We start from the raw sequence: 19,312 nt of genomic DNA on the forward strand, positions 1-19,312 counted from the left end.
TTATTCTGGGTTTAGAAAGATGTTTATCGTCAATACTGCCATAGAAATCTTTTGATAGACGGTAATGAGTTATGTAATTATTTGATGGTTGGTTTCTTTGGTTGAATTTGTTGGTTACTATACTCCTCGAGATAGGAGATGTTTTGTTGACTGTACAAGAAGAAGAAACAGGCTCGATGAGAAACTGAAACTGTCTGTCTTTGTCCACACTCCCCGTTAGCTCCAGGTTCTGCCCACAGTAGTTGAATATTATATTTATTTAGGCCATAGTACATTAATCATTACATTATCATCTTGCCGAAAAACTGTTTAGATTCCCCTCACGGGTACAAAGTGTGAAGCCCATTTCTGGTGGCCCCTGCTGGAACATTGCTAAAAGCGGCGTAAAACATAATTCACTCACTCAACATATTTTTGGACACATGAAGCAATCAGGCAAACTTGTATTCATTGACTTTTTAAAATTTTCTTGTAAAGGACGAGTCAAGAGGACTAATGCAAAAAGTCACTTGTCCTCAAGAGTTTGTAGCTAGTTCTGCTACACTGGTATACAGGGGTGAGAATCTTCCGTGAATATTGGTGACGGCAAATTTGTTAAAATCTGTTGACTTCAGGGATGCACATAAACACCCTGGGTTGTGGATTAAATTAACTTCATTAAAAAGAAGTTTCAGCTGAAAAGGAAAATATCCATTCTCAAAGCTGCTTATAGCAAAATAAGCATCTGGTATTTCAGCTCTCCAATGTTACTAGTCATTGAGGACCATTATCACCAGTGAATATTTCTAATATTTCCCTAGTTATGAGACAAGCAACACATCCAAAATTCATCATGGATATGTGGATTTATCCCATGCATGGTGTTGGCCTATGCTATCTATATATTACGTACCACGCTTCACTCGATGTCATATTGCATGTTATTTTTGTTTAGCTAGAATCTCCTATATTGTTATGTTAGGGGTCTGCTAGAGATTGGGTTATATATTGCTGACTGCAAGTCATATCGCACAATGAGTCTTTGACAAGAAACAGCGCCACCTATCAAGTGCTATTACAAGCTACCTTCCTCCAGGGTAAACATTTGAAATATCTACACAGTGACACTGACGAATAGATGCACCCTCTCATACATTACAGAGAGGGGAAGAAATTCAAAATTCCTTTCATAACATTACACATTTTTATTTCGAAGTGTTTGAGGAATTTCAGAAGCCCAAGGGAGGGATTTTCACCGTCCAATATTTGCGTGAACTTTCATCCTTAGTTCATACTGTAATGGCCAGGGGCGTTTGGACAAGAAGCAAGTTATACTTGGTCATTGTTGACGATGTATAGAGACTCTTCCCGAGTGGCTTTTGATACAAATATATCAACATGAGTTTAAAGTTTAAAACACCAAGGCTTAACTTTTATCTTGCAGTGTTGAGATAGTTGATGTCAAAAGACATGAGGGTGAGATTGTATTTATCATCCCCAAATCATTCTTCCTACCTTTTTGGTTTGTAAATAGTGTTTTGTGTGTTAAAGGTACAGCTGAAAGTTCATTGGCTGATTGTGACGTCATGGTTACCAATGATTTCTAAATGTTCTCGAAGGCATTGTGATTGCTTCATTGGAGGAATATGTTCTGAAGAAGTCAGTTTTGGATGATAAACCTATATCGCAGTAACATCTACCAGTTGTATTTCTGAGCAACACTACATTGTGTGATGGGAACTGGCCAATATGAAAGAAAGTCCTCCCATTTCTGACGATCAATCATCAAAAATCAAATTATTGTCCTCAACGGATCAGTTGCATGATCAGAGTTACCCCCTTTCAAAATATTTCAGGGGCGGTCGGGTAGCCTAGTGGTTAAAGCGTTCGCTCGTCATGCCGGAGACCCGGGTTCGATTCCCGACATGGGTACAATGTGTGAAGCCCATTTCTGGTGTCCCCCCACCGTGATATTGCTGGAATATTGCTAAAAGCGGCGTAAAACCATACTCACTCACTCACTCAAAATATTTCATTTATCATTTGCCATTTAGGTATACTGTATTGATATCTTCACAGAATCAAATTACTGGATAACTGGAAAAATAAACTGTTGCTTATTTTATGCTAGTGAAGTTTGAAACTTCTAACTTTTAAGGCTAGCTAGCCCCCCTGTCAAGCAATATTCTGAAACAATTTCACACGCTGACTACAAGATTCAATAGTTTTGTGATATTAAAAATGTGGAAACAGGATTAATATTCTCCGTATACCCCTCCTGCTGAATAAATAAATATCCACACTAGTTCTACCATTATAAAATGTAATATACTTCCCATGATATTTGTGGATGAAGGGTCAGCTTATGGATCAAGTGTTTATCCATCTTGTTGAAAACCTGGTCTTGTCAATAAATATCGGAACATGAATTGTGTTTAAGGTTCATTTGCAAGAATCGGTGTTAATGTGTAGCTGAGTGAGCCGGATCAACCCTTGGCCCACTTATGACGCAGCGTTAATATTAATGTGTCAAGTTTGACATTTTCTCCATTCCTTGACTACCTTCCCTCCATTCCCTGAAGCTGCATGGCTGTGGATGTTTGAATATATCGCTACATGTGAGTCATGTGGGAAATATTTACGCAACAACTTACTATGGGTTTGAGAAAGGAAGTGATTCTCTACTCCCACTCTGATGACCGACAAATTTTGTCATGACATGTAATAAACATGGTTCTCATAATCTTCCAGCATTTCCCTTCCCACCCTACCCCAACCACCCTACCCCACCCGAACTACACCCACCCACACTACCCCACCCACACTACCCCAACCACCCTACCCCACCCGAACTACACCCACCCACACTACCCCACCCACACTATCCCACCCACACTATCCCACCCGACCTACCCCAACCTCCCTACTCCACCCACACTATCCCACCCGACCTACCACCACCCTCCCTACCCCACCCGACCTACACCAAACCACCCTACCCCAACCCCCCTACACCCACCTACCCTACCCAAACCACCCTACCCCAAACACCATACACCATCAGCCCTACCCCAACCACCATATCCCACCCAACCTACACCAAACTACCATATCCCACCCATCCTACACCCACATACCCTACACCCAACCACCATACCCCAACCACCATACCCCAACCACCATACCCCACCCGACATACACCCACCCAACATTTCCCTACCACCCAACATCCACCCACCCTACCCACAACCACCCTACACCCAACCACCCTACACCCAACCACCATACCCCAACCACCATACCCCAACCACCATACCCCACCCGACATACACCCACCCAACATTTCCCTACCACCCAACATCCACCCACCCTACACGAAACCACCCTACACCCAACCACCCTACACCCAACCACCCTACACCCAACCACCATACCCCAACCACCATACCCCACCCAACATACACCCACCCGACATTTCCCTACCACCCAACATCCACCCACCCTACACAAAACCACCCTACCCCAACCACCCTTCACCCACCATACCCCACAAACCCTACACCAAACCACCCTTCACCCACCTACCGTACCCCAACCAACCACCCTACCCCCTTCCACCCTGTCCCACCCACAGTAATTCCTGGACATTCAAATCACACTAATTAGTTCTGTGTTCCTGAGGCCGAAATGAAATGTTAACATTACCAAGGCCACCACATCTACCGAGGCCACCACATCTATGGTTCGTACTTTGAGGCGTAGCTGATGTCTTCGACGGCCACAGGTGGCCCAGTGGTCAAGGGTGCAACATTTTTTCTGTACCCAGTTTTCTCCCCTAGGTCGGTTCAAATCCCGACTTGACCCATTGTGGTGCTCCTGAAGTCAGCACTCTCTCAAACTCTCGTGGGTTTCTTCACCCAAGTGGTCTTGTGACCTGCATCACTTCGGGCTATTCCCAAACACAAAGGTGACACACTCAATATAACACCACGATATTTTGTTGTCAGAGGTGTTAAATCCCCACATCACTCTCTTTACTCACATAGACATTTACCGAAAGATTTATTTTCTTTTCTTAAATTTTTCCTTTATTTAGTTTTAGGAACAGTGTCCAATAAAGTATTAATGTTGCGTGGAAGTGTTTATATAGACATGTAGGCCATTTCACTTTTTACCGTCAGTAAATTTAACCACAAGTTGGTGTTTAGATGAAAGTCCTATGTTTTGCCACTTGAAATAAGAAGATGTCCCTTACTTAAACTGCAAATATTTCAAAGTTAACGTGTTTAGACAGAGAAACATCCTACAGGGACGTGTACATATTTTGCATATGTATACAAACGGGGACGTCATAACATGGTTCTTCCTCTGCCCTGAGCGGCAGAGGCCATTTGCAAAGATGGTCGACCTCTCTCCCCTTGGAGCGCGGCCTGGTCTGCCTTGTCCACAGGCCGAACAATGCACTTGTGGCAGCTGATGTTGGCGGAGTAAATAACCCTGCCCCCTATCATATCCGCTTGCTTCCCCAAGTTTACTTTAGATGCGATAATAAACACGACAGTTGTAGTGTTGAACAGCCTTCTGGGTAAACAGAAGTATCCTAGGTAACAGATTGCTTTCACATTCAGCTTTTATTACGGGACTTAGGCATGGCTGCCTTTTAGGGGTGAAATTGTACTTTTCTTTAAAGTGTTTTTTTTTTAACATAATCTTTAAAAAAAGACCAGATTTAGATTTCATAACAAAAATGAATTATTCTATATTGTCACATTACCTTTTTTTCAGAATGATAACCTGAAATTGATAATGTGTAATTGAATTAGGTTTAATAATATTAATGATTGTTCATCTGGTAATTAATGGATTAGTTAATTAATTGGTAGCAGGAAGTAGACATTAATCCAAGGGTGTCCTGCTGGTGCTTAATCTCCTTTAAAACGTCTTCCATACTTTAGGACCGCCTCTGTGGTGTAGTGGTAGAGCGTCCGCCCGGAGAGCGGTCGGTCCGGGGTACAATCCTGTGACCGCGTCGTACCAAAAGACGTTAAGAGTTGGTACTTGTTGTTACCCTGCCTGGCGCTCGGCATTAAGGGGCTAAAACAAGGACTGGTGGAGTCAGTATACTGTGTCTGAGTGGGGTATTCATGTTAAACTTATTTTATACAGATTGACATCATATAACTGGAATATTGCTGAGTGAGGCATTCTAAACAATTGAGGAAATACCACTGGTCTTTGAAAGGCATTTAGAAGTGATACACATTAGGAAGAGAATATATGGATGTCAACTTGATTATTATGAGGAACACAGTGTTTCGGAGTATATGCTTACTCCATCAGGTGATATACTCTGAAACGTTGTGCTCCTCATAATAAAGAAGTTGACATCCATATATTCTCTTCCTGATACCACTAGTGTTTTCTGCTTTTATCAGAAAATGATCTAAGAACCTTCAGTCTCTAGTTCTTGGTTTCTGTGTGATCAGCAGTATTTCTGTCACGACTGAGGAAACCTACCAAACATGCTGGAAGAAGTACCTGCTTTAGATTATAGAAACTACAATTTGTGATACTGACTTGGTTGAACAGGTTTCAAGGGGCGTGAGTCCCAGCTGTCATGCTTGAGTGGCTTTGAGAGTGGGCGTGGCACTGAACAGCTGATTCCTGTAGGCTTGTGTTACCTTTTACAAAGCTCTTCAGTGCTCCTAGACTTTTTGGGGGGCTGTGCTAGCGTGTAAATCATGTTCCTGCACAAGGAAGGCGTTATTCTGCCGAGTCGGCACGGCTGGGGAAATGATCAGCTCAGCTCGCAGTGGCTCACTGAGATTGTCAGGGACATTTGGTGAGGAATTACGTGCAGTGTTGAGCAATTGTGGTCATGAAGAGTAGTTGGATGGGTAACTGGATGGGTGGTCGGATGGGTACATGGTAGTCAGATGGGTACTTGGATGGGTGGTCGGATGGGTACTTGGATGGGTAGTCAGACGTGTACTTGGATGAGTAGTCAGACGTGTACTTGGAAGGGTAGTCTGACGGGTACTTGGATGGGTAGTCTGACGGGTACTTGGAAGGGTAGTCTGACGGGTACTTGGATGGGTAGTCGGACGGGTACTTGGATGGATAGTTGGATGCGTCCTCGGATGGGTAGTTGGATCCCGGGGCTCTTCCACAAAGCGATTGTAGAACTACGACTGTTGTAACTTCGACATTCAATCATAGCGCTCTGATCAGTTAGTGGAACCAAGCTAAGGAATTTTAATATATAATATATATTTTATATTTTATATTTTATATATTATGTTTTATTTTTTATAATATATATATTTAAGATTTAATATATATATGAAGTCACATGGAGGAAAGTGGTTTCTCTGCTGGTGTTTTTTTCTTTCATACGTTATGTTTTCTGTTTGTAAAACTATTACATGTTGCTGTGGTTACATCGATGGAATTATTAGTCGGGCAGGGAATAAACTTTTTTAAGAAATGATAAAATTCTCTAAAAAGTTACCAGGACCCTTCAATGTGTTTGTGGATCTTGAGGTTTCTTCCCAACTGCGTGGATCAATGCTCATGATGTCAATCACTGGATTGTCTGGTCGAGACTCGATTATTTACAGACCGCCGTCATATAGCCAACCAAGGTTTCTACAACATTGAAACCTAAGGATTGTGTCGTCATTTGTGTTGTAGTTTGCCCAATGTTAGTTGGTTTGTTGGTTGTTTAACGCCACACTCAGCAATATTCCAGCTATATGATGGCGTTCTGTAAAAAATCAAGTCTGGACCAGACAATCCAGTGATTAATATCATTAGCATCGATCCATGCATTTGGGATCAGTCAGCAAGTCTGACCACCCGATCCCGTTAAGTTGCCTCTTACGACAAGCCTAGTCGCCATTTACGGCAAGCATGTGTTGCCCAATGTGGTCAGTATGGTCAATATGAATAATAATTAGCAATGGAATGGCTTTTGTAGTACAGTGAAGTGTATTGTTACTACATTACAGATGCCGTAGTGAGTAGACAAGGTGTCCCACTTGTAAATGCCAGTGCATTAGTCAGACTTGGGGTGATTAGGACTAATTAGAGGTAATTAACTGATTGATTCATGAATGAAATGGGCGCCAAATTGGTTTGATCATGATGAATTGACCAATTACTACAATTATTGAAAGAGGTTGTATGATTTCTACAATTAATTTAAAGGTTACACTGTTCTGGAAATCTGGTTTATATCACTGTGTAGTCTGTCAGTACTTTGTTCCTTCGTTTGTTGTTTAATGCCACACTCAGCAATATTAAAACTATTTGCAGCGGTCTGTAAATAATCGAATCTGGACTAGACAATCCAGTGATTGACACCATGAGCATCGATCCACGCAATTGGGATATGATAACATGCATCAACCAAGTCAGCGAGCCTGACCACCCGATCCCGTTAGTCGCACATTACGACAAGCATAGTTGCCTTTTATGGCAAACATAGTCGCCTTTTACGGCAAGCATAGTGGCCTTGTCTGTCAGTAACCTAATGGGGAATAACAATTGTTATAACCAAGACCATGGCTTGTGAATCAGTTAGTTTACAGCAGTCTGCAAAGTGCATCAGGGATAATAACAGCTCGGTCAATCTTATGCATAAAAAAAATAACTTAACTGACTTTATATTGACTTGTCTTGATTCATTGCTGTAATTTGACTTTTACTTTGCCCCTCTCATGGCGTGTACATGATTGATTATTGGTCTAGACCAGCTTGGTGTAACTGAAATGATTGATGTATTATGTGTTCACCTTTTGTTGCAGTGAAATGATTGATTTTCTCTTTATCTCTTACATCAGTGGAATGATTGAATGACTGTTTGTAGTTGTGAAATGATTGACTGATTGTCTGTCTATTTGTTGGAGCTTTGAAATGATGGACGTACCTTTTGTAGTTGTGGAATGATTGACTGATTGTCAATCCGTTGCAGCAGTGAACGGTTTATCTAACTTTCTGTTCGTCTGTTGTAGAAGTGAAAAGATTTACTGATTGTCTGTCCATCTGTTGTAGCAGTGAAAAGATTTACTGATTGTCCGTCCATCTGTTGTAGCAGTGAAAAGATTTACTGATTGTCCGTCCATCTGTTGTAGCAGTGAAAAGATTTACTGATTGTCCATCCATCTGTTGTAGCAGAGAAAAGATTTAATGATTGTCCGTCTGTCTGTTGTAGCAGTGAAAAGATTTACTGATTGTCCATCCATCTGTTGTAGCAGAGAAAAGATTTAATGATTGTCCGTCTGTCTGTTGTAGCAGTGAAAAGATTTACTGATTGTCCGTCCATCTGTTGTAGCAGTGAAAAGATTTACTGATTGTCCGTCCATCTGTTGTAGCAGAGAAAAGATTTAATGATTGTCCGTCTGTCTGTTGTAGCAGTAAAATAAAGCCAAGTTCTTCTTTTGTTCATTCAGAATTTTATCAAATGTTGCATACTTGTCTCTTGTGTGTTGTATGATATCTGTCTGTGTTCTCCAGCACTGCAGTCGTGGCTTCGAGTTGTTTCAAGTTGTTTCATTGTTGTTCAGTTTAATGGTGACATAGCTCTAACTGCAGCATTTCCGGTCTTGTTTTTCCAGTTTTGAGTTTGTCAACATTTGTCAGGGATGCCCAGTACCATCTATCAAAGATTTATTTTATTGCTTTGTTAATAGATATAGCAGCAAACCAACCCCATTATAGGAAACAACAGCCATTCCCAAATAGCTACCCTCTGTTTTCAATCATCATGCAAAATTCTCGCATTTTGTTAGCCATAATTGAAACATTATTTTTCATTAACAATAGAATCACAATTATCAGTTAAATACCCCTTCATATTTTGGAGAATTTGGGGAAATATTTAACACAATTTTAGTTCATTCTGCCCTTTTGGTAATGGTTGTGTTATGGTGAAGTTGGTTTGCTGATAGATATTAAAATGTATACTACCTTGTGTAACAGACTTGATCTAAATCTGTACCCATATATAAATATACTAACTCGATGTAGACATTATAATGTCAATAACTGCATTACTGGAAATATTATTGATAATACATTAACTCTGAAAAATACCTGCAATTAATCTGTTCTTCAGTTGTAGGAAAAATATGTTATAAATCTATAGAAATTTGATTAAATTGTCGAAATAATAATTTTAATTGTGACTTATAACTTGTAATGATTCACTTAATTTCCAATACGTTTTTTTTTCAAGTGTAATTTTCAAAGGTTCTACCATAATAATGCATGACGTCACAATGAAAATATTTTTTATTTTCCGATCCTACAAAGGTGGAATCTCAAAACAACTTCTCCTCTCTTACAGCCATTTGTCTCAGACTACAACATGGCAAGACCCGCGCAAGTCTGTCAGCACCAACAACCTCAACAAGCAGCAACAGCAGCAGCAGCAGCAGCAATCGGGTCAGCCACCCCAGCCACCGAGTAGCCCCTCGCAGTCCCAGCAAACCATAGATAGCACCCCCCTCCCCCAGGGCTGGGAGAGGGCGTACACAGCAGAGGGAGAGGTCTACTATATCAACCACCTCAGCCGGACAACGAGCTGGTTCCATCCAAATATACGTATGTAAAATATTACATATACTAGCGAGTGAGGGCTGAAAGATGTCACTGATTTTGTATTGTCTTTAGTTGTTGTTTTTATATGAACAGTCTGTGAAGTTGTTTTTGACGTATTAAAACATAAGAATTAGTATGTTTTTTCATTTTACACACCTATATTTTCATTTTTACTTCCTTAAACACAAAACTGATTAAAGTAAAATTTTAATAATATTACATTTGTAATCTGTTATTGATCTCACCCATGAAGATCCGGGGTAGAATAGGTCTTCAGCAACCCATGCTTGTCGTAAGAGGCGACTGATGGGATCGGGTGGTCAGGCTAGCTGACTTGGTTGATGCATGTCACCGTATCCCAATTGCGTGGATCGATGCTCCTGATGTCTATCACTGGATTGTCTGGTCAAGACTCATTTTTTTTCCAAACCACCGTCATATGGCTGGAATATTGCTGAGTGTGGTGCTAACATACAAACAAACAACCAAACAAACAGACCAAATGTTGCTGATGTCCGACTATTACCGTCTGCCTATTGGTTCTTCAAGCAGCTGCACATCTACAACGTCCGGGGATGAGGTTACAGCAGCAAATGGGCGGCAATCCTCGGCCATCTCAGCCGATGTCGCCCGGCCAGCGACCGATGACACCAGAGGAACAGCAGCGTCAGATGAAACTACATCATCTACAGCGCGAAAAGGAGAGGTTGAAGCAGAGGCAGGACGAGATTGCTCGTCAGGTCAGTCCACCTTTTTTTCGTCTCACTTTCAGGATTTCTGGAGTGAAATAAAAAAAGTCCCAAATACCCCATTCTTGTCTCCCTGTGGGGATTCTGGGGCAGAATAGGTCCCAGTACCTCATGTTTGTCTCCCTGTGGGAATAGGTCCCAAGTACTTATCATGATAATTGTAATGAGGCTTCTTATATAGCACTAAACTCCATACACGCATATGCTTAAAGGGTGTGCCTTTATTATTCCAGCAGGGATTTATCTAGGCCACCTCAGAGACTGATATGTGGCCCAAAGTCTGCAGTAAATGACAGTCAAACTTACGAATCTGAATTTTTAAGATTCTCAATATAAACTATATATAAAATTATGAAAATTAAAAAATCAAATTAGAAACAATAGCTCAATTTGTTTTCAAATGTGCATGCCATAGGTGCTTCGTTTGGAACCTAGATACCGTATCTGACGTAATAAGCGACAAAACTCTAATAAGCGTCCACGGCCATATTTGCTAATATATTATCTAGTGAACCATCCCAATTAGCACCCCTTCAAATTGATCATTGTACACAAGACTTATTTATTCGTGTATAATATGCACTTGTGTGATATTAGCACCCTTAATTATGGGCAATTAAATTCTGGAAAGTATACGCACACACTTTTCTTTTGTATCATTTCAGGCTGTCAGCATAAACCACAAAATCTTTCAACTCTGTTTTTTTCCCCACCAAAATTATGTTCTAATAAGAGCCCCCATTTCTAATTTTGAGGGGGCGGTCGGGTAGCCTAGTGGTTAAGGCGTTCGCTCGTCACGCCGAAGACCCGGGTTTGATTCCCAACATGGGTATAATGTGTGAAGCCCATTTCTGGTGTCCCCCGCCGTGATATTGCTGGAATATTTCTAAAAGCGGCGTAAAACCATACTCACTCACTCACTCTAATTTTGAGAGCACCCTGGGAGCTTATTACTTCGAATACGGTAACTTCTTTGCTGGTCAGTGAATCACTGTGCACTTGCTTTTGACCACCATTGAATTATTTATTAAATGTTGACAGGAAATGATGATTCGTGCCAACCTCGCTGGTAACCCTGAAGCTCAACAGCAGCAGCAACAGATACAGTCTCAGACACCAAAACTGGTGCAAGCAAATGAGATGACATCGGTCACTGACCCTTTCCTCGGCCAGACGGGGACGTCGGACCTTCACGCCCGACAAGAAAGTGCTGACAGTGGCCTTGGTATGTAGCGCTCTCATTACGTACGGTCGTAGTAAACATATCGCACTGATGGGGTTATGATATTGTATACCATAATGAAATGATACATTTTACCACAGTAAGGTTATGATACCATCCATATATCAACAGTAAGATCAAGCTCACTCAGGTTGAAAAAATAATAGACCTGGTTCTTTGGAACCATCCGCATCATCATAGAGTCTGCCACACATTTTGTTTATATTTCCATTTTTTTACAATAAAAATAATATTTTTTTTATTTTTTTTTTTGGTGTGTGTGAAAAGTCCTAATACTTAAAAACAATGCGATCCAATATAGCACACGGTTACTTCCCTTTAAATGCACACTGCTTTACTGCGCATCTCGTTTTATGGTCGTGGCGGCAATAGGAATTGTATGCGTGTTTATGTAGGGAGGCCCTTTTACGTGTTAGTGGTATACAACTGTTTATTTGGTTACATACTAGTTTGAACCAGCAAAAAAAAAAACACCCATCCACACTATATTTTCAAAAACCATTGCCTGAGGACCAGGGCCCCGTTCCACAAAGCGATCTTAGCGCTAAGTCGATCGTAACTCCCATTCTTTACCACTGACTTACGACAATCACAGCGCTAAGATCGCTTTGTGGAACGGGGCCCAGTTGTTTTATTTGTTTAAGCCATATTAATGTCAGTGGCTTTGGAAAGGCAGTACCCATTGTGTGTGTTAACCCTGCTGAGATTGTGTAGTGACTTGTGGCTTGTGTTGCAGGTGGGATGGGCACAAACTACAGCCTACCTAGAACTCCTGAAGATTTCCTGAGCATGGAAGATATGGACACACAAGATGGGGGTGGGTAGTTATCTCCCTTGGCAGCTGCTTGCCCAAGCTCCTCACAGCGATAGTACGTTCCCGGAGCTCTCTATACTATCGCTGCCACCAGTCAAAACTCCCCACTGTGAATAGGTGGCCACAACCATGCTTGGAGTTGAACTCGCAACCGAATGACCGTTATGTTTACAAACAAGTGACGACTGTCGTGACGCCGAATACACTTATCGCTGCTAAATTACTTTCTTCGTTTGTCAATTTGAATTTCTGTTTCATTAAAACTATCGTGTTATTGATATAGTAAGAATGTAAGGGAGAAGTTGGTTGATTTTCCGTTAGTCTGCAATCTCGAACCAATCTGATTATCAAAACAACAAAGTGAATTCATCTGGAAAACATGGTCAGTCGTAAACCTTTTCAAATTGAAATATGATGGCATTCCCAGAGACATAAACAAAAGTATAAACGTTACTACATATTGGGTAAGAGGGGAAATTTCAAGATTCTTGAAATGGCCGCGCCCACACTGGTGGCAGCGATGTTACCGAGAGTGTAACGAAGGTGTCACGCGCTGGGAAGGAGCTTGCTGCTTGCCCAAGCAGAGCTCTCTATACTATCGTTGCCACCATTCAAAACTCCCCACAGTGATAAGTGGTCACAACCATGCTTGGAGTTGAACTCGCAACCGACGGACCGTTATGTTTACAAACAAGCGATGACTGTCGTGATGCCGAATACTCTTACCCTTACTAAATTGTTTTCTTTGTTTGTCAATTTGAATTTCTAATTTATTTCAACTATCATGTAATTGGTAAGAATGGAAGTGGGAATTTTGAGTGATTTTTCCATTCGTCTTCAATCTCGAACCAATCCGATCAAACAAACAAAAAGGTAAATTCGTCTGGGAAATAGGGTCAGTCGTAAACCATTTAAAAAATAACTGTACTTTTTACACAAAGACACTGCTTATTACTGTCCACAAACTGAAAAAGTTGGAAGAATGATGTCTAAGACCTGCATCACTTCGGGATTTCCTCCCACATTAAGCTGAAAAGCGATATAACTGTAATACTGTTAAAAGCGGCGTTAAACCCAACTCACTCTCTCACTCATTATGGCAGTATCAGACCTCAAACTCCTGTTTAATAGACAGGAAACGACTGGTCATGCTATGAGTTCCGCTCATGGGGTGTGATGGCATTAAAAATTCACATGTACTATCAGAGGTAATTTTTGTGAAGATATTAAAACTTCTTTATTTGTCATTCCTTGTGATATGACAGAATAATGTAGGGCTTCACCGGCTGTTTATAAGAATTTGACTTTGCTTCTTCTTTTTTCTAACTGGCTTTCAATTTTCTGTGTTGAAAATAGTTGCGCATGTTTTAGAAATCTGATTTTTTTTTTTTACTTTCCAATCAACAGTATTTCCCTTCTTCTTTTTTTGATGTTTATTGATGCAATAGGGATACTTTAATGTGATGTTGAGGATGCAAGGAATGTTACTTTGATATATAACCAAACTACACTGGATCGTTGGCACACTGTGAGGCAGTCACCCAGGTGACTCACTAGATGGTGGTAAAAGTGCTGGGATGAGCTGGGCATCCTCAGGACATGGAAGGAGTAAGGGAGACAACTCTAGCAGGAAGTTGCCAGCTCTGATGTCTGGCAGGTTTTATTGTTATGGACATATATGGGTTGGCTCTATGCATGGTGTTAAGGGTTTATCAAGTGGGGTGTTTTACTACCTAAAGTTATATAGAAATAAGAAAGCTTATGTAAATAAATCATGTGATTATCTTCCATTTCTTTCCTAAAATGTAAGTATTAATATTTTTGGTTCATGGAAATGATTGCAAAGTTTGTGCAGAATTGCATCTCAGTTGTCACAGGATTTTGTTTTCATGGTTAAGAATCCCAAGATGTGCCCTAATTTTGCGGAATACTCGTGCTCGTGGGTTTTCAGAGAGTGGTATTTATCTATGACCTGCACCGCTTTCTGCACTGTGATATGAACCCAACTCACTCACTCACTCATCACAAACAATCTATTTCAGGCCCTAAACTGTCTGGACAGGGAGATTTTGGCAGTATAGATATGACCCCAATGGGCAGTGTAGATGGCAGTAGTGATGCCACAAACATGGACAGCGACGACTTGGTGCCTAGTTTACAGGTAAACGCGTTATTTCACACAGACTTAAAGCTACTGTGATTTGTTTGTTTTTGTGCTGTTTTTGTCACTCGCATGACTATATACATGATGAAATATTTTTAAAACCAGTGTAAAACACAACTCACTCATTGGAATATTTTTAAAACCAGTGTAAAACACAACTAACTCACTGGAATATTTTTAAAACCAGTGTAAAACACAACTCACTCACTGGGATATTTTTAAAATCAGTGTAAAACACTCACTCACTGGAATATTTTTAAAACCAGTGTAAAACACTCACTCACTGGAATATTTTAAAAAACCAGAGTAAAACACAACTCACTCATTGGAATATTTTTAAAACAAGTGTAAAACACTCACTCACTTTAATATTTTTAAAACCAGAGTAAAACACAAATCACTCACTGGAATATTTTTTAAACCAGTGTAAAACACTCACTCACTGGAATATTTTTATAACCAGTGTAAAACACTTACTCACTCACTCACTCACTTATTTGTTGTTGCAGGAGGACATCAGCAATGACCTGTTGAAGGATGTTGAAACTGTGCTAAGCTCGAACAAAATGGATAATTTGTTAACATGGTTGTGAAATGTGACCAGACGGACATGGTGTTGCCATGACAACTGAGCAAGCCAGACAGTTCAAGGTTAATGTCTGGTTTTTGTGGAAATGGAACTTCATCGGAGCAGTGCTGTTTGATTTTCATGGATTCCATAATGTCGGAGAAGTGACATTTATACAAAATGTAGTTTTATAAAATATTAAGACATATGTATTTTCAAAAAATTTAATATCAGGGAAAAGCTCAAAGTACTAGTTTCGTAGTTTATTTTGTATTTTCAATGGAAAAATACAAAAAAATAAAATATTAATTTTGTAACAAGATCAGGAGAAATATCAATATTAATGATTACTATTCCAATCCCAAGATTCTATATTTTCAGGGCAAAGGGAGACAACTGGGGTTGGGTAGCGGGAGGGAATCATGTATTGTCACCGAATATTTATAGTAGAATAGCCATCTGCATAGGAAGCCCATCTAATGATGCCACACTAAGCATGGTGATGTCATCATGATGCCACACTTTTGCATTGTGATGTCATCATGATGCCACACTTTTGCATTGTGATGTCATCATGATGTCACACTTTTGCATTGTGATGTCATCATGATGCCACACTTTTGCATTGTGATGTCATCATGATGTCACACTTTTGCATTGTGATGTCATCATGATGTCACACTTTTGCATTGTGATGTCATCATGATGTCACTGTTTTGGTTGTGATGTCATCACAATGTCACAGTTTTGGTTGTGATGTCATGTCACATACTGCATTATGATGTCATCATGATGTCACATTGCACTGTGACATCATGATGTCTCCGAGATGGCATTGTGATGTACTCATTACTTCATTTATTTGAAAGGTTTTAATCATGTACTGGTGTGCAGGCACAATCATGCATGAAGTATTAGTGTTTCTAGGCCTCAATATACGTATTTAAGTACGAGGTATGATTTGCTGTTTTTATTAAGGGCCTGCCCGCCTTTTTGCAAGTGACTTTTTGTGAGATTTTTATATTAGGTTCCATTGTTAACAGTGTCATTTCCATTTACATAATGTTTTTTACCCCCTACCCCCACCCGAGGAGCTTGTGAACTTGGCTTTTCTCCACCCTCCCTCCCTCCTGTGTATATCCCACCCTCCCCCCGTAGTGTTATAATTGGACCATCTTTCACTATAGTGGAAGATCATAGCTTAGCAAGCATTGGTAGTTACCTTAAACATGGATGTACATTATCAATGGAAAATTCCAACATTTTACTATGCAATATTTGAGATAATTGGTATTTATTACTAAGACTGGATTGATCAGTGTATTATTGTGTAAAGACAAAAATATGGAGTGCTGTACTGTCTTTTTGCCTTATAAGTATTGAAGAAGTGATTCTGCTGCCGGAGACTGCGAGCTAGCTCAGAGGGGTCGCTTCGGCCCCTGGCATGTTTAGACCACCTCCTTGTGGTTTGTGGTCAATATGAGAGAACCTTGTTGTTGTTATGTTACGTAGTGTCGAGTTGGTGAGACTACGGCCGTCCTGTAAGCCAGCAATAATTTGCTGATAAAGCACCGCATCTGCTGTATGACCTTGACCTTGTCAGGTCACAAGTGTGACCTTGACCTTGGTAATGGTTGTTATGTATTGTCCTAGAAACATGAGGCACGTGTGACCTTCACCTTGTCACGACGACGCGGTTGTGACCTTCACCTTGTCACGACGCGGTTGTGACCTTGACATTGTCAAGGCACCAAGAGCATCAACTCCCAAAATGCAGTGCTGCAAAGAAAGCAGCTCAAGTCTTCCCCTCAGTATAAGCGACGAAACTGAAGGCGCCCCAAGTGCTGTACGTAAAGCCTTCATAAATAACTGCATGGGGGGCAAGCAAGTTCCTGTCCTCTGTACATTCTTCTAGAAATGTGTCGACGTGGGATTGAAGATGCTAGTGATTGTGAAATTGTGATGTCGTGTTCCTAGTGTACTGAAATTTATTCAAGTGTTTAAGAGTTTCTATTTTCGTACTGTCATGCAATACTGCCGTGTTGCCTTCTGTCTCCAGAGACAAATTATTTTTTTGTGAACATGAATTTTTTATCACAATGTTCGATACCTTCATCATTTGAAACGTTTTAAGCAATGCGTTACATATACATTCCAGATTCGTCATCACCAGTACTCAAACAATTGCTTTGTACTTTCTGACAAAATGCAAACTGTAACGATTCCGTTCTACAAGTGACAGAAAACCAACCATTTATTTTCAAGTTATGCAAATGCTTTTTTGTTACTGTTACCATGGTTACTGTTAAACACCACTTTCTGCATTAGTTCAATATTATTGCTGATGATGCATTGTGGGAAAGTGCCCACTGTAGCCTTTACGTGTATTGATGATATTACCCATATAACTAATATTTACTTCGACTGTTGTTACTCCTTTTTACATATTAGATTGACTTTTAATGTGTTGATTATTGAATATGCAAAAAAATACCCTAGTGCATTATGCCTGTACTGAAATATTGACTTAATACAAATATGCATGCTATCTTCAACAAGTGTCGATGTGGTTTAGCTGCATGGTCGTAACGGGCCGCCCCAGAGGGATGGAAGTGCTGTTGTAATCTGAAATGTTGTCTTCAGTGTCGGAGACAGATGTTCTTGATCTTTGACTGAATGGTTTTTCAAGAGTAGCTCGTCCTGGCCAAAACGTCCACCACTAATTGTGTTGACTTAATAGATAGAACTTTTCTCGACCTCCACTAATTTCGCAAAGTTCATCTGACCTTAAGTTAAACCTGAATAGATAGAAGACGTACCTTGTCTCCCAGAACTAGTTTAGTTTCAACCCAGACGAGCTTGCTATGTGGTTTTGTTAAAAAAATAAAATCATCAAAATTAATTTGAAAAAAAAGAAAAAGATAATTTGTTATATCATTTGTTGCCATAGAAAGTTCCTGCATTTATCGACATAAATGGCATGATTGATCAAAGCATTGAACTTTATCCTTTGATACCCAATGCAGCATTATCTATCTCCCCATGCATATCGTCACCTAGGCAACCATAGAAATTGTTTTCTGACACTGAAGTTACAGCAGAGGGAAACTGTCCAGTACATCACTGACAGGGTAACATACTGCTGCACCCCCTAAACCTGAAATGGGCATCACCTTCTCAAAGTGATGGGCAGGCTCATTGAGGCTGAGAGGGGTGTCAGGGTCTTTTGTTTGCTGTTATTTCTTGAAAGTAAGCGTCCTCCACTAATCGATCATTGTTCATTTTGGCATATTTGTTCTTCCATTGTTTATTTTATTTTTTTTACTATACCTTGAGATACGAATACCGTCCAAGGTTCCAAGTATTTTAAGTCAGTTGAAGTGTAAATAGTTTTGTTAATTGTACATAGATCTCAGTGACTGAAATGAGGAAAAAACATCACAAAATTCATAGCCCAAAAATAATCATGAAAATTTTATCATTGTCTCTAATCAGTTGTAACCCAATATCGGGTGCAAAAAATAAAATGAAATAAAAATATTAAAACTGTACATGTGTAGTGGTTGTTTGTTCTATAAAAGAAGTTTTGTGTGTTTTTTGTTTAACACCGCTCTCAGCAATATCCCAGCTATATGATGGTCTGTATGTAATTGAGTCTGAACCAGGCAATCCAGTGATTAAAATCATGAGCTTCAATCCACGCAATTGGAGTACGATGCAAGCCTGACCAACCGATCCCATTACTTGACTTTACAGAGAGAATGGGTTGCTGAAGACCTATTCCACCCCACATCTTCAGGGGTCTCTATAAAGCACTGACCTGATGAGTTTATGACAACAGGGATTTTAACGCCACTTTCAAGATTAGTGTGTGGACACTGCTCTCTGGGCATTCAGCCAGATCACAGAATCGAATCACCGACCTTTCATTCTACAGAAGACGCTGTATCCACTACACCAGAGGCAGAATTGGTCGGAAGTCACATGTACATACATAATTGTCTAGCTCAGCGACTCTTTTTATGACAGCACATTGGACCAGACAATCCAATGATTGATATGACTGATTATTTACAGGCCATCCATCCCATTGCTGGAATATTGCCAAATGTGGCGAAGACATGTACTGTATGCCAAGATGGATCTGTACAAAATACCTGTGTTGTTCAGACAAGAACAAAGGCAGGAACAG

At 40.3% G+C, this 19,312-nt stretch overlaps 1 protein-coding gene across 3 annotated transcripts in view; it reads left to right on the top strand.

Annotated features, from left to right (window-relative positions):
* Window positions 1-18,671, top strand: part of LOC139448295 (transcriptional coactivator YAP1-like) — a 48,714-nt gene extending 30,043 nt beyond the window's left edge. For 2 of the 3 annotated variants that reach the window (XM_071229842.1, XM_071229844.1), the window contains exons 2-7: window positions 9,329-9,585; window positions 10,132-10,322; window positions 11,373-11,556; window positions 12,311-12,391; window positions 14,431-14,549; window positions 15,062-18,671. In XM_071229842.1, coding sequence (XP_071085943.1) covers window positions 9,329-9,585; window positions 10,132-10,322; window positions 11,373-11,556; window positions 12,311-12,391; window positions 14,431-14,549; window positions 15,062-15,145 — 916 coding nt within the window. In that variant the 3' untranslated portion in view covers window positions 15,146-18,671. The remainder of the gene's footprint in view (window positions 1-9,328; window positions 9,586-10,131; window positions 10,323-11,372; window positions 11,557-12,310; window positions 12,392-14,430; window positions 14,550-15,061) is intronic. The other variant, XM_071229843.1, reaches the window with a different exon arrangement.
* Window positions 18,672-19,312: the final 641 nt, after the last annotated feature.

The sequence above is a fragment of the Haliotis cracherodii genome, unplaced genomic scaffold (genome assembly GCF_022045235.1).
Source record: "Haliotis cracherodii isolate W230 unplaced genomic scaffold, xgHalCrac1.p SCAF_7, whole genome shotgun sequence".
NCBI lineage: Eukaryota > Metazoa > Mollusca > Gastropoda > Lepetellida > Haliotidae > Haliotis > Haliotis cracherodii.